This window comes from Tricharina praecox (assembly GCF_024521635.1).
Source record: "Tricharina praecox strain CBS 144465 chromosome Unknown BZA05scaffold_1, whole genome shotgun sequence".
NCBI lineage: Eukaryota > Fungi > Ascomycota > Pezizomycetes > Pezizales > Pyronemataceae > Tricharina > Tricharina praecox.
Genome location: NW_026250403.1, coordinates 2,724,982 through 2,740,823, shown reverse-complemented (window position 1 = coordinate 2,740,823; position 15,842 = coordinate 2,724,982). Strand labels below are relative to the sequence as shown.

At 54.8% G+C, this 15,842-nt stretch overlaps 4 protein-coding genes across 4 annotated transcripts; all 4 read left to right on the top strand.

Moving 5' to 3' along the window:
* The first annotated feature begins 2,321 nt into the window (after positions 1-2,321).
* Positions 2,322-4,644, top strand: BZA05DRAFT_21561 (uncharacterized protein). Its single transcript, XM_051479649.1, has 2 exons — positions 2,322-2,600; positions 2,658-4,644. Exons 1-2 carry the CDS (start codon positions 2,521-2,523, stop codon positions 4,480-4,482), a joined length of 1,905 nt encoding a protein of 634 aa, XP_051344707.1. The 5' UTR covers positions 2,322-2,520; the 3' UTR covers positions 4,483-4,644.
* A 7,318-nt stretch (positions 4,645-11,962) lies between these two features.
* Positions 11,963-13,017, top strand: BZA05DRAFT_383347 (uncharacterized protein). Its single transcript, XM_051482210.1, has one exon. It carries the CDS (start codon positions 12,069-12,071, stop codon positions 12,780-12,782), a length of 714 nt encoding a protein of 237 aa, XP_051344706.1. The 5' UTR covers positions 11,963-12,068; the 3' UTR covers positions 12,783-13,017.
* On the top strand, positions 13,004-13,754 carry BZA05DRAFT_383346 (uncharacterized protein). The gene has a single exon (XM_051482209.1). The coding sequence runs from the start codon at positions 13,217-13,219 to the stop codon at positions 13,496-13,498; it is 282 nt and encodes a 93-aa protein (XP_051344705.1). The 5' UTR covers positions 13,004-13,216; the 3' UTR covers positions 13,499-13,754.
* Positions 13,755-13,904: 150 nt separating this feature from the next.
* On the top strand, positions 13,905-15,725 carry BZA05DRAFT_383345 (G/U mismatch-specific uracil DNA glycosylase). The gene has a single exon (XM_051482208.1). It carries the CDS (start codon positions 14,283-14,285, stop codon positions 15,435-15,437), a length of 1,155 nt encoding a protein of 384 aa, XP_051344704.1. The 5' UTR covers positions 13,905-14,282; the 3' UTR covers positions 15,438-15,725.
* Positions 15,726-15,842: the final 117 nt, after the last annotated feature.

The window sequence follows — 15,842 nt, the reverse complement described above, 5'->3', positions numbered from 1 at the left end:
AACAGGAATTCTGATGCCCAAGCCGTTTCAACTTTCGTCTTGGGTTCTGGGACCGTGTGCTATTTCCAAGAGAAATGTACCTCTTGGCGTAGAGTACCTAGACTAGGTACTCCCTTCCATCATCGGCGTCGGATCAAACGCCGATGCCGTAGCCTCGTGGATGCGGACGGAATGTTGATGTTGGTAAGCCGGAAACGCACGGCTGCTCTTCAATATCGGCGTGAGCGGCATGTTCCGGCCCCGAGAGACTTACGGATCTATTCCGGGTGCTGGTGTGCTCATTCGTACTCCATCACCCCGTGTGTCCAGCATTTGATGGCTTTCTGAAGCTCCTATTCCGCAGCCTAACCCGCACCTGGCCGCCGACTCGCTATTCTAAGTGCCTCTTAGTAATGCCATGCGACAATGAATTAACTTTCTCTTGGAAGTCGAATTCGGATTCGAATTCGTATGCATGAGCCATGCAGATTCTCGCGGCCAAGTTTCCCATTCAACTGCATGGGGTTGATGGTTAATCCCGCCAAGCGAATGCACTGCAAGAAAGGGACAGCGGTCCCCGGTGGGGGTCGGCAATTTCTAGAGTGGTTGGTCAATCCATCCTCCCCGTGTCCATGCATCTGCACCACGCACAAACCCTCCCGCGAGTCCCGCCCCCAGCCACTCCTACATACAGAGAAGGTACGAGCTTCATCCCGACTTCTTGAATCTTCACATCTCAGCTCAGCCGCACGCCACAGCTCGACAATATGTTGGCTTTTGCATGTTTTATTTTTGCGGGTAATCATCCCGTGAGACATAACGGCTGCTCGATGTTGTACGTTGCGTGCGTCCCGTCAGCCTGGAAGCCCTCTCTTTATTTTTTTCCACAACGGCTGGGCCGCCTTGCATCCGGCGGGCAGGCGGTGGGTGGTGGTGATGGTGGTGGTGAAGGTGGTGGAGGTGGTGGCGGGCATCGTCCGAAATGGCGATCGACGAGTGCGCCTCGAGCTCCCTTCCAAGTGCTCGGCACAGGGACAAGAGAGAGAGCTCGAGGGTTTGAACTTCGCCTTGCACTCGCCAACACAGCATAGCGTAAGGGGTTCGAATCGTGGCCATCACTTGCTGGGCTCTGGGCATTCCCTCAACAGGAGAGAGGGAGCTCCCACCTAATCGAGTTGATGCTCCATCCGGATCGCTCCCTTAGGGAGGCAGTGGCCGTGGCCGGAGATGCGATGCGCTTCTACACACTCAACAATTTGCGCTACATTTCGCCGGGTCTCGCGCGCACGCACTCCCACCCACCCCCCCTTTATTCCTTCGCATCGCATCGCATCGCATCGCATATCCAACGTACCAAGGCATGTCGTTGGCAAGGGCATATCCTTTCGGGATTCGCGAATCCGTACTTATCCCAATCATGGACAAGTACGGGGTAAATGAACCTACTCTCCTCTACTCTGCTGACTAGCACTCACTAACGAGTGGAGTGGAATACACAGAAGCGGTCCGCGAGTTACCGCTTACCTACTCTATTCCACGAGCCTACAGGCAGAGCCGAAATTGGGCCGGCCATCTTTAAACCAGGGAGGCGCACGGGTCTAGGGTAGGGCTTTACCTCCATTCAGCGAATGGCGAATGGCGAGTGAACGCTAGAACTCCTTCCCAAGCGCTGGTGGATATTTCTAGCTCCGAGTGTCCTTCGACATCCGGTTGGGTCAGGGCCCCACAAGGTGGTGCTCTCATATGCTACTACCTATACTACTACCAAGGTATAGGTACTATAGTGGCAGTAGTACCCGTAGAGCTTGCGAGGAGCTCAATGTATGTACCTATTCGGTGAGAGCTATCACCTGCTCAAAAGTTGTGAGGAGCTGGGGAATGCTGATATGGAAGCTGAAGCTGTAGGGAGCCATCTCGATGTCCCAATTTCTTGCAGCAGCAAACGCAATTTGGAAGGTTCCAGTGCATGGGCTGCATTGGCCGCTGCGAAAATAGGCGCTCCTTGCTGGAGCTCGACTGCATCACACGGGCCCGCCACTCATTGCCACTCTCAGACCCTGAGCGACTACTAGGAAGAGAGCTCCTTCTCGGCCACAGAACGTTATGCCCAAACCGTATGGCTGGTGGGTCTGGGGAGAGAGTACCTGGCCATCGTGCATCCGCTTACAGCCTAGACGAGGCGACTCGAGCGCCATGAACCCTTTCCCAGCACAGCACCGTATGGCCGCTGATCCAGTTAGTGGGGAGGTAAGGTGTGAGGACTCTGGGGGGAAAGGAGACGCTCGCTGAGGTGACCAGGGGGAGTGGCTGCCGAGCTGGGAGGTTAGCTACCCAATCTATGGGGACGAGCTGGCGAGCTGGATCGTATATATATCGGGGTCGGCGTTGCCTCTTGTTTGCATTCTCCATCTTCTTCACTCTCACTACAGCATCTCACGGTCTTTAATTCACTCGCTCTCTTGTCATTCTTTCAGTCACTCGCTTCAGTTAATCAACATAACAATCCTTTCTCAATAACCACCAAATAATACATACTTCATAATGCCTGCCAGAGTCTCCATGATTGCCTTGACCGTGGCCCTTGCCGGTCTCGCCTCGGCCCTGCCCAATTACGGCTACGGGTGAGTTTCCGCTCTTCCATCTGGTTCCTTTAGAGCATATTCTGACATTCTATCCAGTGCCCCTGCTGTCACCAGCTCTGTCGCTGCCCCTGCCCCGGCCTACACCAGCCCCGCCGCCGCTCCCGCTTACGGAAAGCCTGAGGCCTCCCCCGTCGCTCCCGACTACACCGCTCCCGGTGCCGGAAAGCCCGCGTACCCTGTCGGAACCGGTGCTCCTTACTGCGAGGGTGCCGACTGCGAGGATGCCGACTACACCAAGGTCATGAGCTCCACCTACGTTGCCACCTTGACCACCAAGGTTCCTTGCGAGCCGTACGTCACTGGTACCGAGACCGTCTCGTACACCAACAGCGAGATCATCACCACCGCTACCAACTACCAGACCATCACTCACCACAAGGGTGACTACGCTCCCACCGGTGCCCCTAGCGCCCCCGCCTACCCCAAGGGCCACGGAAAGGGTCCTCACGGAGGAAACGCCCCGGGCCCCAAGCCCACCGGTGTCGCTAAGCCCAAGACCTCCATCGTTCACGAGGATGCCTACACCACCGTCTACGAGGACGTCTACGAGGACGCCCCCGAGGCCACCGGTGCCCCCCACAAGGGTTACCCCACCTCTGACGATGAGGGTTCCGACTACGAGGATGCCGAGGAGGAGAAGCCCACCGGCAACAAGGGTTACCCCGCTGCTGGTCCCGCCCACGGTGCCGGCAACCCTTCCAAGTTCCCCAGCAACGGTGCCCCCGCTGCCGGCCCCAAGGAGACCGTCTACGTGACCAAGCCCGCCCAGACCGTCACCAAGCCCGCCCAGACCGTCTACGTCACCAAGCCCGCCCAGACCGTGACCGAGTCCGCTGCTTGTGGTCAGGCCACTGCCCCCGCCGCTAAGACCGTCTACGTCACCAAGACCGAGACCAAGACCATGACCGAGGCCGCTTCGTGCGGTGAGGCCACCGGTGCCCCCGTTGCCCCTGGCCACGGACATGGCTCTCCTTCGGCCCCTGGTGCCGGAAAGCCCGTCCCCAAGCCCACCGGCTCTTACGGAACCCCTGCCACCGGAAAGCCCGTCGAGGAGACCGAGGAGCACGAGCACTCTGGCGATGAGGAGGAGCACGACCACGAGGAGGAGACCGGCAAGCCCGCCCACGGCGGCCCTGCCCCCGGCACCCCCGCCAAGCCCACCGGCCACGGATATGCCACTCCTTCCGCCGCTGGCCCCAAGCCCGTGAAGCCCACCGGCTCCTACGGTGCCCCCGCCAAGGTCCCCGAGCACGAGACCGAGGAGGAGACCGAGCACGACCACACCGGTGCTGAGCACTCCGACGCTGAGGACTCTGACGATGAGGGTTCCGACGATGAGGAGGAGGAGGTTGCCGGTCCCGCCCACGGACACCCCGCCAAGCCCACCGGCCACGGATATGCCACTCCTTCCGCCGCTGGCCCCAAGCCCGTGAAGCCCACCGGCTCTTACGGCTCCCCCGCCGCCCCCGTTGCGGAGAAGCCCGTCGAGGAGGAGACCGAGGAGACCGAGGTTGAGGAGCCCACCAAGCCCTCCCCCAAGCCCGCCGGTTCCTACGGAGCCCCCGCCGCCTCTCCCGTCGAGGAGAAGCCCGTCGAGGAGGAGACCGAGGTTGAGGAGCCCGCCAAGCCCGCACCCAAGCCCGCCGGTTCTTACGGAACCCCCGCCGCCGCTTCCCCCGTCGAGGAGAAGCCCGCCTACGAGGCTTCCCCCGTCGAGGAGGCTGAGGAGGACTGCACTTCCACCGTCGCTGGTGCCGCGCCTACCGGAGCTGCCCCTGCTGGAGGCGCCCACGCTGCCCCTGCTGCCCCGGCCCCGGCTGCTGCCTCGCCTACCACTGTCAACAAGACTTACCGCAAGTAAGCGGTTCGCTCTCTCTGGATGATGAGGTTGTGGGGTAGTTAGTACATAGTTAGAGTGGATGAGGGAAAAGGTGTATAGATGTATAAAGGGAGGTTGTGGGAGGAAGGAGGGGAGGAACTTGATGCTGTAGATAATTGGTTCAATATGATCGTTGGACTCTCTTTTGGTTTGCACAAGTGATTTATTTGATGATGTTTATAAACTCGAACCTGATTCTGCCCAACCAGTCGTCAGTAGCAGGAGCTTCTCTATCAACTCATCTGATATTCTCTTCAATTCCTGCACAGATCTTTACTACAACACTATGGGAGATGCTAAAGCACTCCCAAAGGGCTACTGGAGGAATTCGGTATGTACTTTGAACTACAGCAGCGTAAAATATTGCGCAGTGTTGGCACTGCTTGATACTTCTCGATTCCGTAGGGACTCGACAAATCTACTGTAATAGATAGCCAGCTCAATCCATAGTTTCCTCTACGCATGTACAGTATTTATCCCGTAGGCCTACAGCACTTCCTACACTCCACACATTTCATAAATGTTTGCATGCGTACAGCACGTCTTACCCATAGTATCGGTACGCATTCGTGAAACTACAAGATTCCCACCGTGTGCATACGGTATTCAGTGACCCGTGCATTCAGCTCACCACGGTATTTCTTTGGTAGGACTCTTGTCGTAGTTTTATTACAGTCTACATAGGAACTACTTGATCAGCGCAACGTTTTATCCGCACTACATTATTGTGCGAATACGGTAGGTGTCTGGTAGGTCTCTGGTATTTTGAACAGTGCGTAATATTATGCATTCAGAAGAACTGCGGTAGTTCTTCCGGCTTTTTGGCAAGCGTATCGTTACAACACTGCGTATAAGTTTTCAATACTGTAGAATTTCGAATTTAGAAAAAAAAAATACTAGAGTAAATCTGTATTCTCCAAGACTGCTGGATTTAAATTCGAGCGGTAGTACAAACTACTGGAGACCTTCGGCATCAATCGCACCCCACTTTTTGCCACTGTAGATATGTACTTCTTGGGCGGGCAAGAGGATGCCTCATATATCTTAAAATATTCGAATTCCAGTACCGTCCTGTCCTGTCCTGTCCTATAAAACTAAAACTAAGGCCTGTTCGCGCACTCAAACTCCCCTATCACCGCCTCCCTACCATCACCGCCCATCACCGCCTCCCTACCATCCATCCATCTCACATGTTCCCCCCCCCAAAAATCTACTGTTCCACCGTCCACCGTCCACCGTCCACCGTCCCCCGCCCATTCAGCATCGTAACCAGATATTCGGAAAACCCATTTCAGAACAAAGTAAGTAAGCATTTCTCATCTCACTCTCGTCACATCTGAAAATTGAAAAAAAGAGAAGGAAAGAAAAAAAACGTTAACATCCCGTCCCGTCACGTCCCGTCCCCGTCTCGTCCCGTCTCGTCCTCCCCAGTACACGATACGATACGATGCATCTTTGCTTCCCCCCGTCCCCATCCCCGTCCCCGCCGGTTCATCATCCATCCATCCTCCATGCAAAAAAAAAGAAACAAATAAGGAAAGAAAAGGGAAAATTACTACGCGGAGGGAGAGGGAGGGGACAGTAAATGCAAGGGGGAAAAACATGCACAAAGTCACAAAAATATGTGAAACGAAGTTGGACGGAAGAGAAAACAAGAAGTAAAAAAAAGGTGACGCGGAAAGACGGGGGAAGAGGGAAGAAAAACGAAACACAAAGTACGAAATGGAAATCACTCAACTCCCGCGGGGAAGGAAGATGAGCGTGAAGAAGAAAGTATAATACACAAAACCCTTTTATAGTCGCCCCGAATCAATCGCCCCATTCCAATTCCCATTCATGCACAATCAAACGCTGTCCCCGCTCATCCCGCTCATCCAGCTCATCCCACTCATCCCACTCATGTCATCTAGGCCTTTACTTCTTCCACGGTCTGCAGCAGCTTCTGAAGGTCCTCCGCCTTGACCTTCGCACCGAACAGCTGGATGCTTCCATTCTCTCGGAACTCAGGCACCCTCAAACATTTTCCCAGGTGTAGCTGGTACTTGATGTCCTTCTTCAGCGCCACGTTGAGGAAAACCTTGCCGAGGTCCGAACGGACGAGGATACGCGACTTCCCAGTGGCGCGGTTCTTCAACACTCGCAGTGCACCGGCACCCACAGTCTTGATTGGATTGCTGTTCAAGTCATAGATGATAGCCCGAGGCAGCTGGAACACCGGATCCTCATCTTCCTCTCCAGGGCCTTGAAGAGAAAGGTCTTTCTCCGACTTGGTGGGATGAGCATCGGATGGCTCACCGTCGTCGGCGGCACCACCAGTCTCGGACTCAGACGCGGAAGCCGAAGTTACGGGAGTAGTGCTCACGGGCTTAGCGCCAAAGCTGAATCCGGAAGAGGAGGAGGTTCCGTTGGTTCCACCAAAGAGACCACCCTTGTTGCTAATGCCATTGCTGTTACCGAAGAGACCACCGGAAGGCGCAGGAGCAAAGAACTTGACCCCCTTCTCAGGAGACCATGTGTTGTCCCCTGCGGGAGAGAACAGATTGGTGCTGGGGTTGAAAGGGTTGTCTTGCTTGGTTGGAGAAGCACGGTCAAATAGGCCTCCAGTGCGTTTAGGCTCCTCCTCAGCATCACCGTAGTCTGGCTCCGGGTCGTCTGGAAGGTTGGAGGTATCTGCCTTTTTGAATGGATTGACCCACGCCGAAGTGGCCGGGGCGGAAGAATGACTGTCAAAAATGCTCGCTTCGATGTAGATGCCCGTTAGCAACAGACTAGTATTAACGCAGCCAGTGGAGGAGTTTTACCAGGCGACACCTTCTCTGTGGACTTCGACGGCTCGTTCGCAGATCCTCCACCAAGTACAGATGACAGAGTTTGCGATGTAGTCGATTTCGATGGAGCAAAAGTAACTTTGGGTTCTATGCATAAGGAGAAAGCATCATTAGATACTGAAAAGGTTCATGTCGTGACCGAATCGCAAATCGTGGGGGACGGATGAATGGGACAGGTGATGTGATGCGAATGCACGCGCGCGGGTGGGAACATTTGGTAACGTTGAATCATGAGGATTATCACCGACCGTCGTCGACCGTCAAAAGCTTCAGTGTCGGAGGGGATATAATAGCGGTAGTGTAACAGCAGCAGGATACCGAGCCCTTCGGATCGTCCATCGCAGAGAAACCCTACCAGCTAGAATACCCACCTCCTTCACACGTTCCAACCAAACCCGCGCGCGGACAAGCACAGGTGCAACAAAACACGAAGGGTGTAAAATGAGTAGAGAGTCCTAATTACCTTCACCGAGGGCTCTTCGCTTTCCTCCCCCGGCATCGTTGTCTTCACAGGCTCGCTTGCCAGGCACACCGTTGCCGAGCGGCGACTCACTAAACTTGTACCTCTGGTTGGTTGAAATCAGTTCCTTGATATTCTTTACTTCGGCCGTATAAGCGTCACAAAGAGGCGTAAGATCAGCAAATATTTCCTGCTTGGACAATTCTTCCTTGAAGAAATGATTCAGCGATTGTAGAGCAAACATGTTGTAGTAATCCGTCAATTGGTTGGCCGACCACTTTTGGGATTCCGCTGGCAGAGGCGGCGAGCGCATCCGGGCAGTAGAAAGTGCATTCGAGGAAGATGCGGCGGGAACCGAGAACACGGACGGAGCAGCGGGAACAAGGACAGTGGACGGCGGGGAGGCGGGCTTGGTGGTAGCACCGAACGCGCCGAACGACGGAGCCAGTGCATCTGCTGGCTTGGAGCCGAACGCACCGAACGACGGAGCCGGCGCATCTGCTGGCTTGGAGCCGAATGCGCCGAACGATGAAGCCGGTGCATCTGCTGGCTTGGAGCCAAACATCCCAGGCTTCTCGGCCGGCTTGAAAGTAAACCCTCCAGTCGCTGGCGCTGGCGCTGCGGCTCCAAAGAATGACTTCGGCTCCTCCTTCTTTTCTGTTGCTGGTGGTGCCGACCCGAACATGGGGGCTTCCTTCTTCTCAGTGGCCGGTGCGCCAAACATTATCTTCGGTGGCTCATCCTTCTTCGCTACATTGTCAACAAATCCGAACAGTGGTGTCGGCTTAACCGCCTCATCTTTTGCACTGAGCATGGGCTTCGTATCATCATTCCCCACATATCCGAAGCGCGGCTTGCTGGGCTCTGCAGGCTTGTTGTTTTGGAAAAGCGACGTGTTGGCTGCTGGCGTTTCCTTTACCGGCTGTTGGAAGGTGAATCCACCTGTCGCCTGAGCAGGCGCAGCAGCAGGTGGTTTGCCGAACAAAGATGTTGAAGATGGCTCGGGTGCTTTCGCTCCAAAAACGAACCCAGATGGCTTGGTTTCCGTTGCAGCTGACCCGAATGAAGTGGAAGTCGTAGGCGCGGCACCGAAAGACGTAGACGTCGTGGGCGCAGCACCAAACGATGTAGATGTCGTAGGTGCAGCACCACCGAACGGGTTAGAATTTGTGGGTGCACCTCCGAACGATGAGTTGTTGAAGTTGAAGGAAGGTGTCGTAGTTTTGGGGGCAGCAGGTTCAGTCGACGCCGCCGCCGGCTGATTAAATACAAACCCTGTAGACGCGGGCTTGGGTGCTTCTTTGGCTGCAGGCGCCCCACCAAACGTGAACGACGGTGTCGCGCCCGTGGTGTTTCCAAAGAAATTGCTGGCCGGTGCAGCTGGCGCAGCGCTTGAGTTTGCGCCACCAAAGGTGAATCCTATGGATGATGCTGGCTTGTCGTTGTTTGCTGTCGCTCCGAACCCACCAAAGCTAGGTGTCGATGAAGCGGTAGTGGGGTTGGTGGTACCATTCGCATTTCCGAACATCCCATTGGTCGCCGGTGCGGCACTCGAAGCACCGAAAGAGCCACCTCCAAAGAGGCCTCCAGATGTCCCGTTTGTCGGAGCAGAAGGAGCAGCGGGAGCAGCGGGAGCCAAGCTAGCGAACGGCTTTGGCTGCTCCTGTCCGAACGAAAACCCACTGCTGGTGCCGTTTCCAAACGAAGTCGAAGGCGCAGGTGCGGGAGCACCACCGAAGCCACCACCGAACGTTGGAGCTGGTGACGGCGATGCGGCAGCGCCATTTCCAAAGGAGAAACCCTGACCGACCGCACCGGCGAAGACATTAGGCAAACTCGCACCACCTCCAGTACTACGCGCGCCGGCGCCCCGTCCCGCTCCAGCTCGACGTTTCAGCGGTGCTATCCTACGCACAGGTTGCATGGTCAGCTTTTCTGCGATTTTTTAGAAGTTATGAGGAATGGTGTGCCGGATGTGTCAAAGACCCGCGGCATAAAGAAGAGGGGTAAAGCAAAAAGAAGGGAAAAGGCTATGTCGGAAGGGACAGCTTGTGTTTTCTTTCTTTTTTTCCTACTTACTTTCTACCGGACATGACATCGGGAGCAGCAGCCTTCGACGGATCCATGGAATCATCCGGGCCGCCACCTCCTCCTGCAGAGAAGTTATAGGATCCGTTCTGCATCTGTTCTTTGGTAATCTGTATCTCGGCTGAGCGCTTCGACATCGATAGCAAGGCTGGGTCGTTTGTCCTCGCGATGGTATCGCCCCGGTTGTGGAGTCTCCTTTGACAGCGCGCGCGCGCGTTAGCCGATCACACGGATGCCTTTATACTCGGCACGTGTCGAGCAAACGAGCGTGGTGATGGGAAGTAGCGGTAGTAATCGGCGGAGGAGGAGGTGGCGGTGATTGGTTGTCGGTACTGGAGGAGGGTTGACGTGACGTAGGGGCGCGAGGGGAAGGGAAAGTAAAGAGCGAAGGAAGGGAAGGGAAGGGTGGGTTTAGCAGTAGCAGTTGTCGTTGTCGCGACCGTGAGGGATGTGTTGGTGTGGGTGACGATGGGGATGAGAATGAGAATGAGAAGGAGTCGGGGTCGGGGTCGGGGGATAGCCAACAACAAGGAAGAGCGAACTTTGGTAGTCGCGGGTTGTTTTGGTGTTGTTGCTGGGGGGTTGTGGTAATGGGGGTTGGTTGATGGGATGGGTTTGGGTGGTTGCGTTGTGCTGTCTGAGCAGCCCACAAGAAAAATGGTGATGAGGCTGAGAGCGAAGATAGCAGATGTGGACGATCGAAGGAATCAGGCAAGGCAATGTATGTATCTAGGAAGTATATATCTGTTCTCTCTACTTGTGCTTCCAATATTCCCTATCGTACTCTCTATCTTATTCTACTGTGCAACAGCAGGCAATGTTCTCTGTCTCGCGGATCTCCCTTTAAAAGAATAGAAACCTCAAACGCCCCCTCGAAAATGCTGCATCTCCTCTGCTCTGTTCCATCCGTCGCGTTCCAGTTCACACGCGCGACCCAGATAAAATGTATGAGAACCCTTGTACCGCGAGCAGAAAGTTTAGTAAGCCAATCGCAGGTTTTTATTTTATTTTAATGTTATCTGCAGTAATGGAGACGGCTTTTTCTTTTTCTTCACGACGCGTGTACTGACCGAAGATTAGGGCTCAGGGCTAGATTGTGCTCTACTACCCAGTAAGAAAACCCAACCCTACTATATTTGCTGCCAAAACCATTGTGTTCACTACATATGCGCCGCGATTGTTATCGCAGTTCATGTGCTTCAGAGTCATTGGAACCGGTTATGGGTAGCTGCACCATCATCGGCCGTTTGGAACTCGAGATTCATTGACTCATATATAAACCATCCGGTCACTGATGGCTGAGTATTCATGCTTGTGAGTCCTTAGGTGAACTGTAACTTCGATCATACTTCGAGCTCAATACTGTCTTTGCTGCCTGCCTATGGATTCAACGGCAAGTAGTCAGATGCCCTCGAGCTGGCAGTCAAGCGCATACCTAATCCTGCTCTGCGTGTGAGATCCAGTGGCAGCCTCTTGACTGCCATCGCCATCCCTCAGAGTTCAGGATCCAAACTCAGTACACTCCTCTCAACGCCTGCCTAAGTATCGCTTCGGACGACGGGCAGTAATCTGCCGCTACAACTTCCCAGCTGACTTTTGCGAACCGGTGGTAACTTCTGCTTATATGTATGCACCTTGTGGGTTCGCAAGACAGCCGCTATATAGCTGCCGTTACGAGTCTGGATGTAGGCCCTGAGGCTCGAACTTGATAGTACCCGCTATCATGTTAAGCCACCAGTTACCAAGATTGGCCGGCTAATAATCCGTTCGAAACCCGCGGTGTTTCCCCTTGGATGCCGGCCGCAATAGCGTGAGTCTTCCGGGAGTGGCCCGGAAACTTTGTTCTCCTCTGCGGATTCCCACGACAGCAGCCAACAGCCATGAGAAATGACCTCATCTAGGATATAAACTCACGATATTCCACCAGCAGCACGTGCGGAGTTTTGTCATGTGTTCCGTTACCAGACCCAGTTCCTTCGGCCATCTATACCCCGCTTCGGTCTTGAACTCAAACTTTATCCGCAGCAAAGGCTTTCCGAAGTTAAACTCGAACCCAAATTCGTATGACTATAAGAGCTTCAATGCCCTTTAAGGATCTGCCCTTCCACCTACCAACACAGCCTTCATTCTTCAAATCCCCATTCGGGCCATCAAATACTATCCACAAAGGCTTCCTTCGATTTGTCGACAGCATGGAGAACATCATTACGCAACCGTCAGATTATCCCGACTTCGACTGGCAGCCAGAAAACACAACCCTCCGCTCGCCCATGCAGGCAAAATCCAGCCTCAACACCTCCTACTCCCGCCCCACCCAGACCGCGCATCCAAGCGACTTCTTGCGATTCCGACAGCTAAGCGACTACGTGCCTCACTGGCCAGCCGAGCCAGGCAGCTTCCTGCCATTCCACCAACCAACACGGCCACGCAGCTCCTTGCCATCATTCCGGCCGACAGCAGGATACATTCCCTCACGGCAAGCCACCTCCACACCCACCCCCTCGCTCCTCGCCAGCCCCGCGCCCAGGGACAAAACGCCCTACATCGTTTTTGTTGTCGTGGCGGCGGTCGTCATGTGGCTAGTGTTGCTGCTTACATTCAACCGCGATAATCTAAGGCGGTATCGACGGCGGTGGTCGAAGCGTGGTGAAGAGGAGAAATTGCCCCCAGGTGTGGATTTGGGGCCGCTGAGGACCGATGTGATCACTGGGGAGACGATTATTCATGTTGCGGAGGATGAAGGCGACCGGACTGTGGCGAGGCCGGAGGGGACGGCGCGGAGGACGGCGGAGCAGGAGGATGGCGATGGCAGGAGGAGTATAAGATCACTTCCACCGTACACGCGTGAGGATCTGTGCCCTGCACCGCCGTATCCGGTTGCACATGAGGGCTCGGGGAGGAAGTAGGGTCCTGTGGGTTGAATGTTGGGTATGATCAATTCGTCTGGATTTTGGGTTGGATATGTTCGAGACAAATGCAATTGATCAGTTAGATGGTGGGATGTAAGCCTGTGACCTACGGGCTGAATATTGGGTATGATCACTTCTTCTGGATTTTTGTTGGAGAGGTATCATGGTATGTTCAAGATAAATGTGGATTTATTAAACGATAGAATGCAAGCACATGACTTGGAACGTGCGGTGTAGACGCGGCGTTTAAAGCGGCTTCTCACTGGTGCTTGTGCTTGTGCTCGTACTCGTGATCCCAGCCCAAAACAAGAATGATACATCTTACATTCCCCCTGGAAACAGCAACAAAAATCACAACAATCTTCATCCTCCCTCCCCCCTTCTCCCACCACCTCGCAGAGTCGCAGTAACACGAAGAAAAAAAACAAAAAATGGTCTTTTTCATATCCAGCATCTACAGCTACCTCGCCAGCTTCTTCTCGGCGTCCCCCGCTCCCACTGCCGCCGCCCCCACTGCGTCCTCTACGAATAACTCAAAACACACTTCCCGTCCCGCCCTCGACGGGCCAAGTCTGAGCACGCTCCCCCCCTACCCGCCTACGAGAGAAGAAGCTCTGTACCCACCGTGTCCGCTCGACGGAGAAACCGCCATGTCGGCTAGTGTTGAGCAGCTGGTGAAGGAAGCCAAGATGGTGGTGCCGAAGGATGCTTGAACGGGGAGTCGGGGACGGGGCTTCTTTGCATGGAGGTGTGGAGTGTCCATTTTGAGGTTCCGCCGTTTGTTTCGTTCGAGCGATTACTCTAGATATCATGCGTGTTTTCCGTGCTCTGTTTTTTCTTTCTGTATTCTTGCTGTACTGGTACTTGAGGTCGTCGTCGTCGTGCCCGTCAAAATTTACACCCTGCTTCTCCCCCACACGTGAGCCGTGACGCACCCGTGTAACATCACGCCGAATGCGCGAATCCGGGGTTGTTCCTTCTCTTGGAAACGAAGAGCATCAGGGCTGCCAGGGAATCAAGCTCAGAGACGCTAAAGATGTTGGGTTTACTAAACGGAGGCTTGGCACGAGTGATCATTAGGATTACCTCTATATAAACTCATCAGTCTCATTCAATTGGATTCCAAGAGAGCTGAGCAAAGGTTCCAAGTCTATCGTTACATATAGGCTATCACGACTGCAGCCACGGTTCCTGCAGTGAAGCTCTCCGCCGCTTGGAAAAAGAGAGCACCCTCGAAAGAAAAGAAAAAGCAATATACCGTCCCAAAATTACATAACCACTCAGAGCTCGACTACCTGGCAGGCGGCAGGCAGCAGGCTACCTACCGTACCTGTCAACCCCTCCAGCTCCCACTCTATTCGAGTACTCCCAGCTGTCTCAACACCAACCAGCCTCAATTACCTAGCTCACACTCCCCAGCTGCCTCGACCTCACCTCGACCTCACCACGACCTCACCTCGACCTCACCTCGACCATAGCCCACCCTAACCAACCTAGATGCCGCGCACACCCACCACCAAAACGCCCACTCCCTCCATCAAGAACGAAGAGCCCGATGGCGATTCGGACGAGAAGCCTGTGGGCACCTTCGGCGGCTCACTGGATAAGTACGCATTCGGCCCACGGTCTGCGACCTCGTCGCCAGCGAAGCGGGCCATTTCCAGCGCAGTTGCGTCGCCGATCCGGAGAGCAGCCTCGGCTCTCGCCACTACTAGTACTACTCCGCCGCAACCGTCGCCCCGAAAGCGCCTGCGGTCGAGCACTCTGAAGCCCAAGCCCGAGCCCGATCCCGAAGAAGCCACGCCGTCCCCCGTTGCTCCGGCGGGGGACGATGAGAAGAAGAAGACGAAGAAGAAGCGGCCCAAGCACGCGGGCTACGCCCCACCGAGCAAGTACCGCCACCTCAGCGGGATTCCCGACGCCACGGCGCCGGGGATGATCACGCTCTTCATCGGGACGAACCCCGGGATCCGCACCGCCGAGACCGGCCACGCATATTCCGCACCCAGCAACCATTTCTGGCGGTTCCTGCACGAGGCGGGGCTCACTCCCGACCGCAGGCTGCATCCGTCCGAGGACCTGCGGCTGCCGGAGCTCTACAGCCTCGGGAATACTAACCTGGTGTCAAGGCCGACGAAGGACCAGGCCGAGCTGAGCTGGAAGGAGATGGAAGCATCCGTGCCCGTGCTGGAGGAGAAGATTAGAAGGTGGAAACCGGAGAGTGTCGCGGTTATTGGGAAGGGGATCTGGGAGAGGATCTATAAGGCTAAGACTGGTACGAGGCTTGGGAAGGAGTTTGTGTTCGGGTGGCAGGATGGGTGGAGGCTGGGGGAGGACGAGGGTGAGGGCTGGGAAGGCGCGAGGGTTTTCGTGGCGATTAGTACTAGTGGGCTGGTGGCGGGGTATTCGACGGCAAGGAAATTGGAGATTATGAAGGAGCTTGGGGATTGGGTGAGGATTAGACGGGAGGAGAGGGGGGAGACGGCGCCGAGGGGGTTACCGGAGGAGGTAGTGGAGAAGGCGGTTAGGGAGAGGGAGGAGAGGTTTACGCAGAATCTGGTAGAGTGGCAGGCGTGCCTTGAGGTCGAGGAGCTGGACGGTGAGGATGTCAAGGCCGATGGAGTCAAAGTCGAGGAAGAAGTGGAGGATTGAACGGGAGTATTTACTATTCACGATATCAAGTACAAAGATGATGTAGGTCAAAAGTATGTGTCCGTAGGCCCGTTCTACACCAAAAATGACCATTTCCACGCAATCGAAAACTAATGCTTCACTCAGCGGAAGAAAATATCAGATCATATGTAAAAATATCAGATCATATGTAGATGTCTGAGAATAATAAGGCTTTCGGGAAACGTCTAAAAAGCCATAGTTTCAGGAAAAAGTCTAAAATGTCATAATCTTTCGACGTTTCAACTTTCAACCCACCACCACTCAAACCCATCACTATTAAAAAACCCGTATACTCGAGGAATATCAGCCATTTGCGCAAATGGCTACGTAGAGTTCTTCCGAGCACGATCACTTTTGGCCTGGTATTTTCTGTACCCTCTGGGA